The 16,515-nt window shown below is 38.9% G+C and overlaps 1 protein-coding gene across 2 annotated transcripts; it reads left to right on the forward strand.

Moving 5' to 3' along the window:
* Positions 1 to 6,830: 6,830 nt before the first annotated feature.
* On the forward strand, positions 6,831 to 15,791 carry LOC146632378 (alpha-1,3-galactosyltransferase 2-like). Of its 2 annotated transcripts, XM_085354332.1 has the most exons (4): positions 6,831 to 6,916; positions 8,177 to 8,272; positions 14,826 to 14,963; positions 15,107 to 15,791. In XM_085354332.1, exons 1-4 carry the CDS (start codon positions 6,912 to 6,914, stop codon positions 15,789 to 15,791), a joined length of 924 nt encoding a protein of 307 aa, XP_085210458.1. In that variant the 5' UTR covers positions 6,831 to 6,911. The 2 variants fall into 2 exon arrangements, with proteins under 2 accessions (XP_085210458.1, XP_085210456.1); XM_085354330.1 differs by lacking the exon at positions 6,831 to 6,916 and having other exon boundaries at positions 8,199 to 8,272.
* Positions 15,792 to 16,515: the final 724 nt, after the last annotated feature.

Raw genomic sequence — 16,515 nt, forward strand, 5'->3', positions numbered from 1 at the left:
TAAAATTTATTTTATTATGGATTTATTTTTGTGCTTTTCAAACTTGGCCATTTGATATCCCACCTCAGGTTGTTAATTTCCTCAATCTCTCTCGCCCTTTTTTCATGAAGGTGTTTCTTTTCTATAAATTCTGAGAGAGGCACCAAGGTTGAATCCAAGAAGAAAAAAGTGTTCTCAGTCAATCCCAGAGTCCTCACTCTCATCTCGGACATTGCTGACCATGAGTGGATCTAGTCCTAACCCTCTTGTTTGAGACAAAGTGATAAAGGTATACTATGTTACATACTCTACAGATGTTCTGTTTTTGAAACAATTGTTACATTTCTGATTGTGAGTGGGAAGTTTAACAATGTGAAGTTTTACTAGACACAATTTGTAAAAGTACATGGTCTACTTTTGATTCACTGTTTTATATCTGAAAAATGTATCTGGTAAAAATGTGGTAAACCTGCGATTTTGTTTCTTGGATTTTAATTTTCCCAGTTTTAAAGATATTTGTATTCCAATAGTGTAAAAGTATGCTGCATGTACATTGCTGGCATTTTGTAGTTATCCAAAAATTTGCAGTTGAAGTTCTCAAAACAAGTGTAAAGTTTTTGTTTGTTACCTGATGCAGTTTTAAGATGTACATTTTCAGGTTTACTGCTCAGTTCTGTGTGCAAAATATGTGGGTGTAAACTTGTTCCTGTAATTTCTTCAATTCAGATTTTCTTTCAATTATAGAAAAAATGTTTAATTCTCTATATTTGTATTTGGATAATTTGAAAAGTCAAGATTCTACGTGTACTGACATTTATGTAGTGAGAACAGCACCAAAACACTTAAAGGTGTCTGAATTGTCTGCTAAAGGTAATGTGAAGTATAATGTGTGCTCAACTTACAGCACTGGTTTTGCACAGTTTGAACAGAACTTGTAAGAATTCTGTGATTCCTCACTGTTACTGTCATGGAGATAACTAGTAACTATTTGTGATTTGTTGAGTACAAATGTAAATGTTTGATGTTCAAAACATCAAAGATGTTAAATAAAATACTTTTTTGGAAATTTAAGGTGGACATTTTTGTGTTACATTTAGTAATTTGAATAAAATCATGGTTTGTGTATTAAGCTTACAGAGGAGAACACTTAAGAGCACTCTAGTCTAAAAACGGTTACAGAATAAAATTGTATTTTATTATTTTTTGATAGTTAATTTTACAGGGAAAAAATGTTGTTTTCTGTCACAAACTTTATTTTATATGTTATTTTCATGTTAATTCTAGAGAAAAACATTATTTTTTCTTCAAGTTAAAACATTTTCTTCTACGGTAAAATATTGACCCTAGCACTGTTTTTAACCGTAAAATCAACAATAACAATACCTTGTTACCGTTAAAGAAGAAAATGTTTCACCCGTAATTTTACGGTAGATTTCTGGCAACCACAGCTGCCAGCGTTTCACGTAAAATCTACAGTGTTTTTTTTTTTTTTTTTTTTTTTTGTTCTTTTACAGTGTAAGGTCAGAAAGATTAAGTTTCCTTGGTGAATAGTTTGTGTTTTTGTAATGGACTAAAACATTTGTTTCCACTTCTATGTTGAAAACATGCCCCCACAGTGGAATATGTGTGTGGGGGGGTTATGGATTTATCTAGAAATTGGTCACTGGGAACTTATTAAATGAGAAATTCTGTAAATAAATGTGCTCGTTATTCTGTGAATTATGCAATAAGCATCCCTTGGACTTCAAGGGGCCACCGTTGTCTTTATGTTACTTTAGTTAGACTATTGTAATGTAGAGTAGTGAGCGGCGTGATGTTATGATCAAGGTTAAAAGTGTGAATGTGACTCACTGTGTGTGTGAGTGTGTGTGTGTGTGTGTGTGTGTGTGTGTGAGAGAGAGAGAGAGAGTAAGACAGAGAAGGTGATATGCTGTTTTTGCTCTGTACAGCATGAAAACATGTGGGTCCACCTGTCTGTCAAGCAGATTTCTATCTATGGTAAAAAATAAATAAATAAAATTTGTAGAATGGTTCTCATTTAGCACTTTTCTGCTCTATCTCAGCACTCAATGCCTTTACACTATGCTCATGATCATCCATTCACACCAACACCGCCCCTCTTCCCCTCTTTATAGCTAACATTCACACACACCAATGGATGCATCACAGAGTAACTTGCCGAAGACAGGTGTAACCGACCCAGAGTTTGATTAAATGTTCCTGCAAAACAAGGAAATGATGACTGGTGAAGTTTCTCTTTGCCTCGCTTCTGCCATATTGGAGAGGAGGACCTATGACCTCGCTATTCTGTCTCACTGAACAATGCGCATGATTTACACAAGTGCATTTATTCTGTGAGTAATCTACTGAAAATGTGTTTGTGATCAGTATGTGGACCATTGTTTTAAGTTTTAGTTTAAGCTTCATCTCCAGATCTTGGAGATAATACAGCATGATCTAAAACGACGGCTCATCTTTGCGGTATTCTTAATTTAGGCTTTTTTCTTCATGAACTACAGACACGGAAACACAAAGGCATTTTATGGCACTCCTGTCACTTGTTGTAACCCGTTAGTGAGACAGACTGCGATTTCCTGCCATCTCTAAAACTACAGGTAATCACTGTTCTCCAATCTTTATTTGAATATTGGTTCATTTGTTTCAGAATTGCAATATAATAACATAAATCCCTGAATGTTTATGGCGGCTGTTACTTTATTTGACCTGTCAGAGAGGATGAGATCTGTGAGCTAGAGAGAAAACCCAACGCGCAAAGACAAGCAAGAAAACCGAAAAATGTAATTTAATATCGTGAGAAAATTGTTTTTCACGCTAGGTTGCCCTCTGAATAACACCTTTTACGTCTTTAATATTGCTAATAGCGGTAAGATCGTGTTGTAACCTACATCACCTTCTGTTGAATTAAAGATAACAGGTAACATGAGCCACACAGCAGTGCGTAATGGCTGCGCGCAGTGGCTCGTCTTTAGTTGTTCGCACTTCTATGATAAAGGAAATGATTGAGTGTCACAGGCGACACTGAATATTCCGAGGAGGTATTTTTGCCCAAAAGCAGACAGAAGACGAAAGGCGTGATTACATCAACTAATGGGCCACGTGGGGACACAACTGTGGATATTTGTACAAGAAGAAAATAAAACTGAGCCAAGGAACCTAGTACAGGTGTGTCAAAATATTTATGATTCTGAAGAAACGAAATGTGTGAGCATTTCTCTCTTCGTGCATCTACAGAGAGCTTTAAAAGCATGGATGTTTGTTTCCACCACGGAAGAAGTTGCCATCCTTAGTTCAAAATTTCGTTTTAGCTAAAACAAAGCAAGACCGCTTTATTTATATAGCACTTTCCCCTGTGTAATGTGCAGATATCTTAAGATATCGACTTACTCAGACTTCTGCATGGCTGCTGTTTCAATAATTTACGTATTTATTCGTATTCATAAATTCTATATTTGTGCACTTCCCACCTGTTTCTAAAATTACGCAGTTTTAAGCCGAATTACAACTAATTTCATATATAGTTTATATTTTTAAATATCGGGAGATTCGCAGAAGACTTCACGGCCGTTTTAACGCTTAAGCTTTCTATTGGAGCGAATAGTGTAAAGGAAAGCGGATATATACGTTGCTTTTGCTTTAAACTGAGCCCCGTCCTGAGCCAATTTTATCTGTGAGCACGGAGGCTCTTCTGTGAGCCACAACGCGACAACGAATCTTCCTCCTGAAGTGGTAGCCTGTTTGGTTTTTAAAATTTTCCTTAAGGGGGTCGGCGACTCACAGGTAGGTTATTTTTTTCATCTCGGTTCCTTATAGGAAGTTTTTCCTCTTCTTCTTTACTTAAACTGAAGATAAATATAGGGGTTTTTAGGTCGTTTTAGGTCTCTTCATTTCCCAGTTGGACGTAATATTGCCTCTTCTTGCACGTTCGCCAGAGTAAATGCCGACATCAGAATGAGTTCAAAATACGTTTTGGTTTGTTTAATGAAAAATGTAAAAATAGAAATCCTGCAATGACATTACAGACCTTGCTTGCTTTTTTGTTTTATATTATTTATGAGAGAAAACAACACGTTCAAAGGAATCTTTAAAGAATGCGTAACATCTCACCGGCCGCAGCACAAGAACTGAACAAACTACATGAATCAACTCCATTGGACTGCTAAACCTACAGACTGGGCCACCTTTACAGGCTGCACAAGAAATTTGGGATAAACAAGCTACTTTAGAGCACGATCATGAAACGCTATGCACTACTACTAATTGCAACCCCAATACACTTCTACAGAAATGTAGCCACGATGCCAAAAAGACAAACCAAGGCAATTTGTATACAACAAAAGTATGATTTTGCATTTTATTATACATATTTATTTATTTTAAATGGTACAATACATTACCAGCACCCTAAAAATCCATTGTCCAGAAGCAGTTGTGATAATATTAAAATACAGAAAAAAAATTAAAAGTAATGTAAGATTAAACATCATGGCTCTCGTCACTAAGTATTTAAGTCAATACCTTATATAATATCAAAATATGCAATTGAAAATGTATTTTTACATATTTTCTAAGTGATTAAAATGGTGTCCAGAGTTTTTGTCAACACCATCAGATTTTTTTAAAAGTACAAAAGAATCAGGAATTATTATGGGTAGCTTACACTCTGAGGACCCCTTTACCACTTCCTGTTTGATACACATGCCATGAGGTCACTGCTGTGATAATTTTTTTTTTTAATTTCATTTATTGCACACCTTTCTGATAAAACTCTGTGTCACAACCATAGTGTGTCAACACCATGGTGCCCATAGTATATACAGTATTCTGAAGAAGGTCTAAAATGTCACTGTGTGTGCGCGCATGTGTGTGTTTTATGTAAATGGATTTTTTTTAAATTATTACTCATGATATAACATCGTCCAGACGTGCCTGGTAAGGACATGAGGAGGAAACAGTAGGAGCTGTATGAGGCTACTAAAGGCAGGGCTATAACATTTTTCTGTCATCATTTTATTACAGATTAAGTGCTGGAGTTGTTAGGTGTGGATAATTAGATTATAGTTTATTGCAATAGCAAGTTGTGCCTTGTTCTCAGACAGCAAGTGGAGAGTGATATATGAAATGATGGGATGGAAGGAAGAAGAGAAGCAAAGAGTGATTCACAGGCAGAGCCTAATTTATTTCTCACAGTTTTTGTTGCCTTATGGTTCCAAGTGCTGTCACCAATCTTTGCATTTTGTTATTATCTCATGACACTTGTTTAATCAGCTACCATCTCTCCTATGGACTTTTTAATGTCTACAGTCTCAGATCAACACAGCCCTGCCCTTCCCATATTAGATTCTTGATGAATGTGTGTTGTTGTTATTCAGCCTGGTTCAATGTGCCCCTTTTTAACTTTGAGCACCCGCCCCTTTAAACCTCTCTGCACGGCCCTGGTGTCAAATATTATCAAATTTGTCTTATCTTGAATCTCATTGTTTATGTGTACATCATTAATCCTGTAGGAAAATGCTTAGTCTTCTGCATTTAACCCATTCACTCAGTGATGCAGTGGGCAGCTACAAATCCAGGATAGCCGCTGTTCGTTGGATTTGTACGCCCAACCTTCTGATCATGTGGCATCTACTGAGCTAGCTGTACCCCGAGAGCTGTTCTTTAAGTGATGATGTATGAATCCTGCTTCCGGGCCTAAACTACTCTGTGTTTATTAAGCCTGTTGTGCTGTTAAAATGTTTTAATGCTTTTTATCTTGTTCTATTACATCTGAACAAGCCCCTAAAAACAGTCAGTGATCACTGTCAGCCTAGCCATCGGGAACCATCACGTTAACTTTTATCAAGTGGAAAAAAGTTAGCATTCATCCTCCAGCTTCACTGTGTTTATATTATGCTAACATAGCTGTGTCGCTAGCAATCATGTAGCACATCACTATATAGAGAGAAAAAATTAGCAGCCAGCCCGAGTTGAAGAAAGAGTTTCTCATAAAGGAAAGGCAAAGATGGAGAAATAGAGTGAAAAAGAGAAAAATAAAGAACATCAGTGATTCTGAAAGAAAGAGAAAAAAGGCAGCAGAGAAGTTTTTGGAAGAAAGCACAGAGAGACAAAAGGAGAGAAAGTACAGCAGGGTCTAAACACACAACCAGAGTACTTTAGGAATCAAGGAGTAGTAGGCGGCTTCTTGCTGGTAAACTATTAAGATGTAGAACTTGACATGTGCAAAAACAGAATTGTTATGATGTGTTTTGTGATATTACAAAGGTTGCTAAGGTTTAATGGTCATTTTGAAAGAAATAATATCTTGTTATTGTCACCACCCTCAGCACCTTGTCAACTCCGTAATATGGAGTTTTGGTTTATTTTTCTCTTTTGGAGAACCATATATTTTCCTCCCTTCATTTCCAATAAAAACACGTAATTTTCTCAATAAATGTGTAATTTGCATTCTGCTTAATATGATTGTTTCTTATAGAGATTAAATACAAGCTTCTGAAAATATGTATGTAAAATATGTAAAATGTTTTTTTGTTTTAAAAAAAAAAGATTGGTTTCTGATGCTGTTCTACAGGTAACAGTTATAGCAAAGCTTAAGAATAATGTCAGAGTTGCCAATTCAGCCAAACCCATGCCTTTTTGTCTTTTCTCAGATTATTTCTCAGTGTTGTCTGGTGAAGTTGAAGCACTGTGAACTATGAGGTATTAAAAACACCCTGGTTAGTGTTTATGTCATCTTTGCCTGTTCAGTAACACTTCTTCTGCCCAGTTACTGAAATTAAAATTGAAATTCAGTCTCAGTATTTATGGTTAATTTTGAACCTTTCACCTGCAGATGCTTCCAGAAGATAAAGTGCACGCTGAAATGTTTGCTCTGGGTTCCGGCTGCACTCTGTGCTCTCTACTTCACACGTCCATCCATGCAGTGAGTATCTTTAAACAAAAAACACAAAAAAACCCTCAGCTGCCAGTTTAATTCGACATCCCTGAAATGGCATTCCTGCAACACAACTACATGGATCCAACAGGGATCGTTTTGGAGATGTAGATTTTGTTGTTTTTGAAATATGTGGCTGGCTTTTCTTGTGTCCACTCTGTTTGAATCACTGTTGTAAGGTAAATGACAGAGATATCATTATACATATTACCACTAAACATAATCCAAAATGTTCCTTTAAATAAAACAACCTTAATCATGTTTCTTTCTAAATATAGACTAGATTACATTAGTAAACAAGGTGCGTACTATCGGGTCGTTAAGTCTGACGTCACTAGCCGTGTCTGGGCCTAAACTCCGCTGCAGGTCCATATATCAAACGATCACTATGGCATTACTGAGAGTTGAAAAACTGTCTAAAGTCTTTTATCTTTAATAAAATGATCAGCGTTCTGCTCTACCAGGTGTAACAATTGAGTTTAACATCCAGGCATCCATGAAAACGGAATTTATGACATTTAGAAGTTAGCAGGAAGTTAGCTCGCTAGCTTCTATCTAAATACAATATAGCATGTCCTGACTGCGGGGTTTTGGAAACAAATTAAAACGTACAGCTCTGTTATCACTTCCAACATAAATGAAGACAAAAAACTAAACAGCAGTGACGTTTGTAGGGTTACTGAAGTTTGGCTAGCTGGTATATAATGATGTGCTACGTGACCGCTAGCGACACAACTATGTTAGCATAATATAAACAAGCTAACTTTTTTCCCACTCGATAAAAGTTAACGTGAGTGTTCTCGGTGGTCAGGAACAAATGTAATCGCATGACAGGATGCTGTAAAAGGACCAAACTTCAGCCAGGAGAACAACTGAGATAATCCATCCACAATACGAGGTTAGTCATTCATATACTGCTGCATGGGCTGGGCTGTAGTTACATCCCAGGGTTTTAAAAACTGATCTTAAATAAATGATTAGCGGTAATAAAAGCCGAGGGAGGTCAACAGTGATCACTGACTGTTTTAGGAGCTTTTTGAGATTAAATAGAAGAAAATACATAACATTAAACATGTTAACAACACAAAAGCCATATTAAACGCAGCTACTTTAGGCCCGGAAGTAGGATTCGTCACGTCATCACTTAACGACCGGATTGACAGTCTTTAACTCACCACAGAGTATTACATATTGTCATTGTGATGATGACATTTAAGAAAACAAACTATAAAATGCTTTTGATATCAGTATTTTGATAGGTTTCATACCCATGGAAAAGTGCTCACTGGAAAATGGAAAGCTGTCAACCTTGGACAACAGCGTTGATGTCAGCCTCGACTTTTGGTAAGACCATCAAGACTTTTCATTTTGGCAACCAAGGTGCTACCGTTTCTGGTCTCAAACACTGATAGGTTTGTAGCATAAACCTATTCGCTGGAACATTCAAGACAATTTACTACACAGCAAAAAGCAAGACACAAGTAGGCAAAGTTCTTTGTGTTACTCATGCATGAGGGAGACCTGCCTGGAGCCAAGTGTCGTTCCACCCACTTGACCTCCGTCAGACTCTCAGCCAGGTTCCCCATAGCACTCCTTTTATTTTGGTTACATGAATATGCATAGGTTCATTAACATATGATGTTTCATATAAGTGTACATGTGGACAAAGAATAGTGTGTGTGTGTGTGTGTGTGCGCGCGCGCGCCCATAAAGACTTCCCTAACGACCATGGGCGACCGTGGCTCAGGAGGTTGGGAAGCGTATCTGTAACCGGAACGTCGCCGGTTCGATCCCTGGGCTCTCTATCCTGGTCGTTGTGTTCTTGGGAAAGACACTTTACCTTACTGCCTACTGGTGTTGGCCAGAGGGGCCGATGGCGCGATATGGCAGCCTCGCTTCTGTCAGTCTGCCCCAGGGCAGCTGTGGCTACAACTGTAGCTTGCCTCCACCAATGTGAGAATGAATGAATAATGGCATTGTAAAGTGCTTTGGGTGCCTTGAAAAGCGCTATATAAATCCAATCTATTATTATTATTATTATAAACCTGCTGGTCTGGAAGTCCAGCAGTTCATCAAAAAACCAGGCACTTAGACTAAAACATATATAGATACATTTATCCTACCATAAAACAATAAAAGAAGGTATGACCTCTCCCATGCTTCCAGGATGTGGGTGTGAATGCCAGAGTGCTCTGGAAGCAAGCAATGCGGAAAAGAGAGAGAGAGAGAGAGAGAGAGAGCTGTGCATGAAGTGTGATTTTTATCCTGAAAAGTCAGCAAAAGTCAGAGGGAATTCATGACGATGTTTATGTGAAGCATAGTTTGGATCTTTTTTGCTGCTGGTTCGGTCAATATTGTTTGGAGAGAGATAAAACTAACAGCCATATGATCAGCGCAAAAAGGGCGTAAACACACAGCGCGGACCCGCGGATCAGAATCAGCAAGCTGTCGGCTTTCAGCCCCGACCGTCAGCTGAGAAAGGTGACATCACACTGATTCTGATCCGCGGGTCCGCGCTGTGTGTTTACGTCTTTGTGCAGAAGCCGTGTACCTGCTCTCATTTACTGTCTTAGCTGTTTGGTGGTTGTTGAAATTTTGTGATCTTTCACCTGAGATTGTGGCATTTCGGGCAAAATAAATTAATATTAAAAAATCGATTCAGGATTTTAATGAATCGATTTTACGTTATCCAAGCCAGAATCGATTTTAATCGATAAATCGATTATAAAAACCCACCCCTAGTGTGGTCACTTTGTCCTTTGCTCAGGCTTCTTGTATGTCCTCTGAGCTCTCACCTTCCTGCTCTAATAACTGGGACTCCTCCACCTCATCCCCTGACACCTACACATCTGATTCCCCCTATCCAATTTGAAGTAAAATCCTTTGTCTCACCTCTGCTTTTTTTTTTAAAAGCCCTACTCTCCCCTACAAAGAATGCTGAATACAATTTATATTTTGAAATTACATTTCAGAAATTATACCAAATTAAGCATAAGAACATGTATTGAATAACTGCTCAATCATCCAGGTAGAGAAATCCCCAAAACTTGATCTTGTTCATCTGGACGTGGCGTTTTAATGACCATTGATCAATGGTATTGATTAATAGCCATGAGTACCATAAATGCTGGGGTACCGCAAACGCTGGTTTGAGTGAAACATCAATGTGGCCATTTATGTGAAAAGGAAAAGGTCGTCTCTGAATCAAGGTTACATCTTTCACCAGCTTACAGCTTGTTATTGCAGCTGTTCCCCAACTCTCTGTGAATGCTTCTCATGGCCATTGACCAAAGGTCATTAATCAATTGTCTTTGATTAGTGGTTGTTGATCAATGGGCATGATAATTTGCATATTATTGACTATAAAACTGACTTCACGGCTAGGGATGGGTACCGGTTTCCGGTGCCATGATGGCACCGGTTCTGACATAAACGGTAGTAACCAGACCGAAAAGCAGCGCACATTTCGGTGCTTTATTTCGGTGCTTTTTTTTCCTGAGCTGTGATACACTTCTAGCCAATCATTTTACGTTTCCGAGGATAGTAGGCAGGCCCAGGTACTTACGTTCTTTTAGAGCAGAGCTACAGATTAAAAATGTCCAAGGCGAAGTGGTCAAAAGTATGGCTGTACTTCACAGCAAAATATGCAAACTCAGCAGCCTGCAACAAGTGCTTTAAGCTGATACTGTGATACTGTCAAAGGAGGTAACACCTCGAATCCGATGAAACACCTGGCGACGCATAGCGTTTTTTTTAAAAGCCCAGAAATGCGCCGTATTTGATAGCTTGCTGCGAGACCTCACACCGAGCACATCTACTGCGGGTGGGTTACCTGTTATGCAACATCCCCCAAAAACCCGAAGAGTAGAGTCCTGGCCCCTAGCCCTGCCAGTGTAGCAGAAATGATGAGGATGATGATGGCAGCAGCAGCCGTTCTTCTCTGCGTGAGTAGCTTAATGTTGTTCGTGTGTAATTTACGTTGAGTAGGCTAACCACGTTATTACATTAATGCATGTAAGGTGAACTAGCAAACATCATCATAGCTACATGCGGCTGTCCTCTTGTTTGGCAGATACTCCCTTCACCCTGGCCAAAAAGGCTAAAATGACCAAAGAAAAAGTGGAAAACAGTTAAACATGAGAGGTTTAGGACAAAGTTTGTGTTTTTTCCATTGTTTAAGCACTGCTTCCAGCCAAGAGTGATACCATATATGCCCCATAGCTGCAGAAAAGGCTAACATTGTTATCTTTTTACAAAAAACAGCTGAACATGAGAGGTTTTTGGACCAATTTTGTGTTCTCCATTCTTTAAGCACCGGTTTGAGCACCGTTTGAGCACCGGCACCGTTTCAAAAGTACCGATTTGGCACCGGTATCGGATAAAACCTAAACGATACCCATCCCTACTCATGGCCCATTGTTCACCAGTGGTGCTAGTTTCAATCATTATGTAAATATACTCTTTATAAGGTTGGGGAAACCTGAAGTGACCCTGCAGCTGAGACTAAAGTCACTTGGATGAGTGACAAAATGTTTCTCCCACTGAAAAAGCTGCATCCAGATGAACATTAGGGGTGCAACGATACACAAAATTCACGGTTCGGTTCGGTTCGATACTTTGGTGTCACGGTTCGATATTTTTTCGATACAAAAAAATGTTCATGCCTTTTTAATTTGTCATTTATTAAAATTATAAATATATATTTTAACTCAAAAATACAGTTTTTAAATTTAACCCTAACCCTTGTGCGTGTTTTTTATTTTGACAGCGAATGCGCACCTGTGCAGCCCTGGTTATTTAGCTCGTCATATCGCAGCCACAGAAATTCTTTTGTCCATGAAACCATAAAGCTGCACTTTCTTTTTGCCTTATAGTCTGATTTGTCATAACTTCTCCGTTTTGTGGTAAGCTTTTCTTTGGCTGTCACTTCTTCACCCTGACCTGTCTTATTTGGCTCAGCAGAACTGAAATGCTTTTACACACTCACTCACATAAGCTCAGCGATTCTCTGCGCGATCAACCTCTCACATGTTTAAGCTTGCTGCGGGAGATTTCACTTGTCATGTTTGCATAGTAAGCTAACGATTAATAAGACGATGTCAGAGGAATTGGTGCACAAATTATCATCACTCACAGATCAGTGCTGTCGCTCTCTATACACAGTTCGCACGATTGCAAAGTGAAAGCAAAAAAACAAGCGTAAATTCAAACGCGACTTCAATATGTCACATATTGACAGTGGCTCACCGATGCCACTGACATAATTACCCAGCTACATTTCTGAAAGAATGCAAAAGCATTGACATATATTTTTCCTACAATAGCCCGACGTTCAGGGAAGAGATAGATTTTGGTAGCCCGACTGAAAAAATCGCTAGGACGTCGGGCTAGCGATATTGCAAGCCCTGTATCTGATTGAGGAATCACTCATCTTTGGAAAAGAGAGTTTATTACAGAGAAATGGCTCTTTCCAAAATAAAAGCTATACTATCTGCTTCTTCTGGGCTATATTCTCAGCAGCATAAGGAGAATCATGTGCTAACAGCTGTCTAAATGACTCGGCTAAAGTTAGTAGCATGCTTGCTTTTTTTTGTCTGCTTCCACTTGTCTTTGCACTAGGATGATGTCGGCATAAATGTGCACTCATATTCGTTGTGTTCCCACTAGTGCTTTCAGGTTAATCTCGTTGAAATGACCTTAACGCCACAACACGGCAAATCTCCGTTAACGAGCTACCGCCGATCGCTCCGTGCATGGGGCTAGACGGCCAACACGTTAACGAGCTAACTGCGCTAGCACACTAGTTCACACCAATGTAATTGAGCATTGCATGGCACATCCAACATACTGTTTTACTTTAGTCCATGACTTGCTTACCTTCAGGGTCATACGTCACATGAAAACCAAAATAATTCCAAACGCCAGATCTGAATGAGGGTGGGGGAGGTGCCCTGCGCTCTTCCTTCTGACTATGCTGTCTGTGTTGAGCGCTCAGTGGATCTGTGTTCGACTACTCCGCCTAGGCTGCACTGTCCAGCGCAGATCCACTGAGCGCTCAACACAGACAGCATCGTCAGAAGGAAAATTGATAAAATAAATTACAAATGTTGTATTGTTCGATACATATGCGTACCGAACCGAAAGCACTGTATCGAACGGTTCAATATCGATACGAATATCGTTGCACCCCTAATGAACATAATCAAATTTTTGGGAATCAAACAAATTTTTGGGAATCGCACTTAAGCTTCCTTATTGCCATAAAATATGGAAGCCGTAATGGATGTAAAGTTGGCATCACTAGAAAGCCCAGGACGTCCTCTTGGCACTATAGGACTCATATAGTCAAGTCAAGTCAAGTTGGCTTTATTGTCACTTCAACCATATACAGTTAGTACACAGTGAAGCAACACAACGTTCCTCCAGAACCAAGGTGCTACATTCAACATAAATTTACAACATAAATTATATTTGCCATCATTTAGATGGCATAAATTTTGCTTGACGTAGAAGTCTTAGACTCATGTCCCTCACAAAAGCCAAGAATTAATTGGTGGCATGGATGGCGTGGACTGCCATTGTGATGGCAATTTGGGGATTTTAAGAATGTTTTGAACTGAACTGATTTTCCAGGGTGGAATAATTGTATAGCACACATCTTTAATGACTTAAAAAAAGACTTGGATGAACTAGTTTGAAATTACTTGGATTTTCTCTAATCTACACTAGTAAAAGGTATGCATACACCCCCACTAACACTGGGTTAAATGTCCCGTAGCAAACTGCACCTCACTAAGACACTTTTGATTCCCATTAGCAGACTTCTGGTATAATTCTGGTTGGATATTTGAGCATTCTTCTTGGCAGAATTGGTAATTTTATTTAAATTAGTTATTTTCCTGACACAAATCTGGCTGTTAAGCATAGTACACAAATTTAATATGTTTGAGGTTGGGGCTTTGGGAAGTACATTGCAAACAGTTTAATGTTAACCTGCTTTATCTATTCCAAAATCAACACCTATTATGTCCAAATGTCACTGTACAGTTGTTGATTTAATTTCAGTAGTCCTCCTTCTTTGTGACTCCATCTAATTTGTACAATACCCAAATACCACTAGCAGCAAAATGGCCCCAAAGCATGATGCTACCACTACTATGCTTGACAGGAAATTTGAGCTGAGCTTGATGGTGGCAATTTTAGTATTCTCCTCTCAGTCCATGATGATATAAAACTCAATTCACTGTAAACGGTGCCGTTGATGTTCCAGCAGTTTCCAGTTCAGCCATGCTTGAGCCCAAAAGAACATTATGACCAGTTTCCACTCATCTGAGGATGATTTGGTTTTCTTACAGAACTAGTGACACATCTGTGGTGGTGCGTGGTTTGTGGCGCGGCTGTGGGGGGAGGCGGACACACCTGAGCTCGATCAGCTCATCACCCTCCCCTATTAAACGTGCCGGGACCTGAGGAGTTGTTGTTGTTGGACGTGTTATGTGGCTGGCAGCTGAAAAGCTGCAGCTGAGAGTTGTAAGAGACGACAACCGAAATATAGAAAAGTGTGAAGAGTGAAATATGTGTTCGGGTCCGTCCTTACTGCCATAACATCTAAATAATACTTATGTATAATTGTTTGAATTTTCAGTTTTGAAAATTTACAGTTCTCCTATCTGATCTTCACTGACTTCTTTTACCATCGTTCTGAGGACTGTTCAGTCATTTCTACACTGGCAAAGAGAAACTAATAGTTGTAGTTGATCATTATCACAAACAAGGCATTAGTAGGCCTTACCACATCTCTATTTTTATTTATTTTTTTAAATAAACTGATAAAACCACCACACTTAAGTGGTAACTTAAGTGTAATATGTGTTTAACCGATTTCTTTCCACTTCAGGTCTCGAACTGACGTTCAAACATGCACAACTTGGAAAGCTCCTATTCTCTGGGAGGGGATGTTTGACCCTAAAGTTTACGACCAGAACCACAAGAAGGAAGGATCCTCTGTTGCTCTAACAGTGTTTGCTGTGGGAAGGTTTGTTTTCACATTAGTATGACTATTTAAAATACATCCTGGTCTTCTAATTGCCATTTAGTCTGTATATTTGTGCTCTATTCTTCTAACTGTTTGAGACTGTGAAATAAAGCATGAACTCTTTTTCTCCACTATCACCAAAGGTACTTGGACGAATACCTCGAGACCTTTCTGAACTCCTCAGAACATCACTTTATGGTGGGTTTGCCTGTGTCCTACTACGTATTTACCGACATGCCAGAGAAGGTCCTGCACATCCATCTCGGTCCTCAGCGAACCTTGAAAATGATCAAAGTGCAACGGCACTCAAGATGGCAGGACATTTCGATGATGCGAATGAAGGCAATATCAGATGTCATAGAGTCTGATATTCGCCACCACTCCACGCATGTCTTCTGCTTCGATGTAGATCAGGTGTTCACTGGGAGATTTGGCTCAGAGGCTCTGGGAGACTCTGTGGCTCTGCTCCACGCCTACTACTACCACCTTCCAAAGATTTTCTATACTTATGACCGAAACCCGAAATCCAAGGCTTACATGGAAAACGGGGATTTCTACTATCATGCTGCTGTCTTTGGAGGCTCATGGAAAAGCGTAAAATCTCTGGCTGAGGGCTGCTACCAAAACATCATGGAGGATAAACAAAATAATGTGGAGGCTTTGTGGCACGATGAAAGTCACCTAAACAAATACCTGTGGCTGCACAAACCTAGCAGGGTGCTTTCTCCAGAGTACTGCTGGGATACCCACATCGGTTACAGGAGTGACATTCAAGTCACTCGACTGCTATGGGCACCAAAACAATATGATAAACTGCGCACACCTTAGTATTTCTTGGAATTACACACAAAACCATGCAAATTCAGCAACTCTAATAGCATGAAAACTATATGAAAACACATTTTTCTCCATACTCACAAAATATGCAAAAGTTGGCAACCATTTCAAATAATGGTATGAAAACAATATGGCAAAGGAACATTTTCCTAGTTACTCATGCTTCCTTGAGTTCATTTACACTCAACTCCAAAATGCACAAGTTTGCTTACAAGACGTCAGATAAATGTCTATGCAAATGCCAGATTTGCTTTCTTATCAGTGATTGCAACATTGTCTTTGTTTAAAAAAAACAGTGCTGATAAAAGGTCAAACGAGCAAAGCAAACCACATATAATATACAATTTTAGCTAGTCTTCATCCCATTTCTTCAGCTTCACTTTTTTTTTTTTTGTACTGATGTCATAATCACAGTATGTGGTAAAATACATTTCTGGTTTTCAAGTATTAAGCACGGGCGGCTGATCTGTTAAAAAATAAACCCTGTATTTGAATTTCATATAAAGTTATTTTGCATTCCAGCTCATTATTCTTCCTTGATGAAAACCTGGGTATAAGCCTGTGTTCTGAATATTACAGTCATAATTTTTAAACATCATTTATAACACAGGAACTTTGAACCAAAGGTTTAGGGTTTATTGTCAGTTCGTGCTGTTTTTACAAGTGTGCTATTACTTGGTGTTATGTTGAAAAATGAAGGAACTGTTTTCTATAT

Source organism: Diplotaxodon limnothrissa, linkage group LG5 (assembly GCF_057381915.1).
Source record: "Diplotaxodon limnothrissa isolate DT_005_m linkage group LG5, D_limnothrissa_male_GT1.1, whole genome shotgun sequence".
Lineage (NCBI taxonomy): Eukaryota > Metazoa > Chordata > Actinopteri > Cichliformes > Cichlidae > Diplotaxodon > Diplotaxodon limnothrissa.

Excerpts from the sequence above, each read along its gene's own strand:
- LOC146632378 (XM_085354332.1), top strand. Across the intron at positions 8,273-14,825 it reads GATGTCAGCCTCGACTTTTG|GTCTCGAACTGACGTTCAAA; the intron begins GTAAGACCATCA and ends TTTCCACTTCAG. Across the intron at positions 14,964-15,106 it reads ACAGTGTTTGCTGTGGGAAG|GTACTTGGACGAATACCTCG; the intron begins GTTTGTTTTCAC and ends CTATCACCAAAG.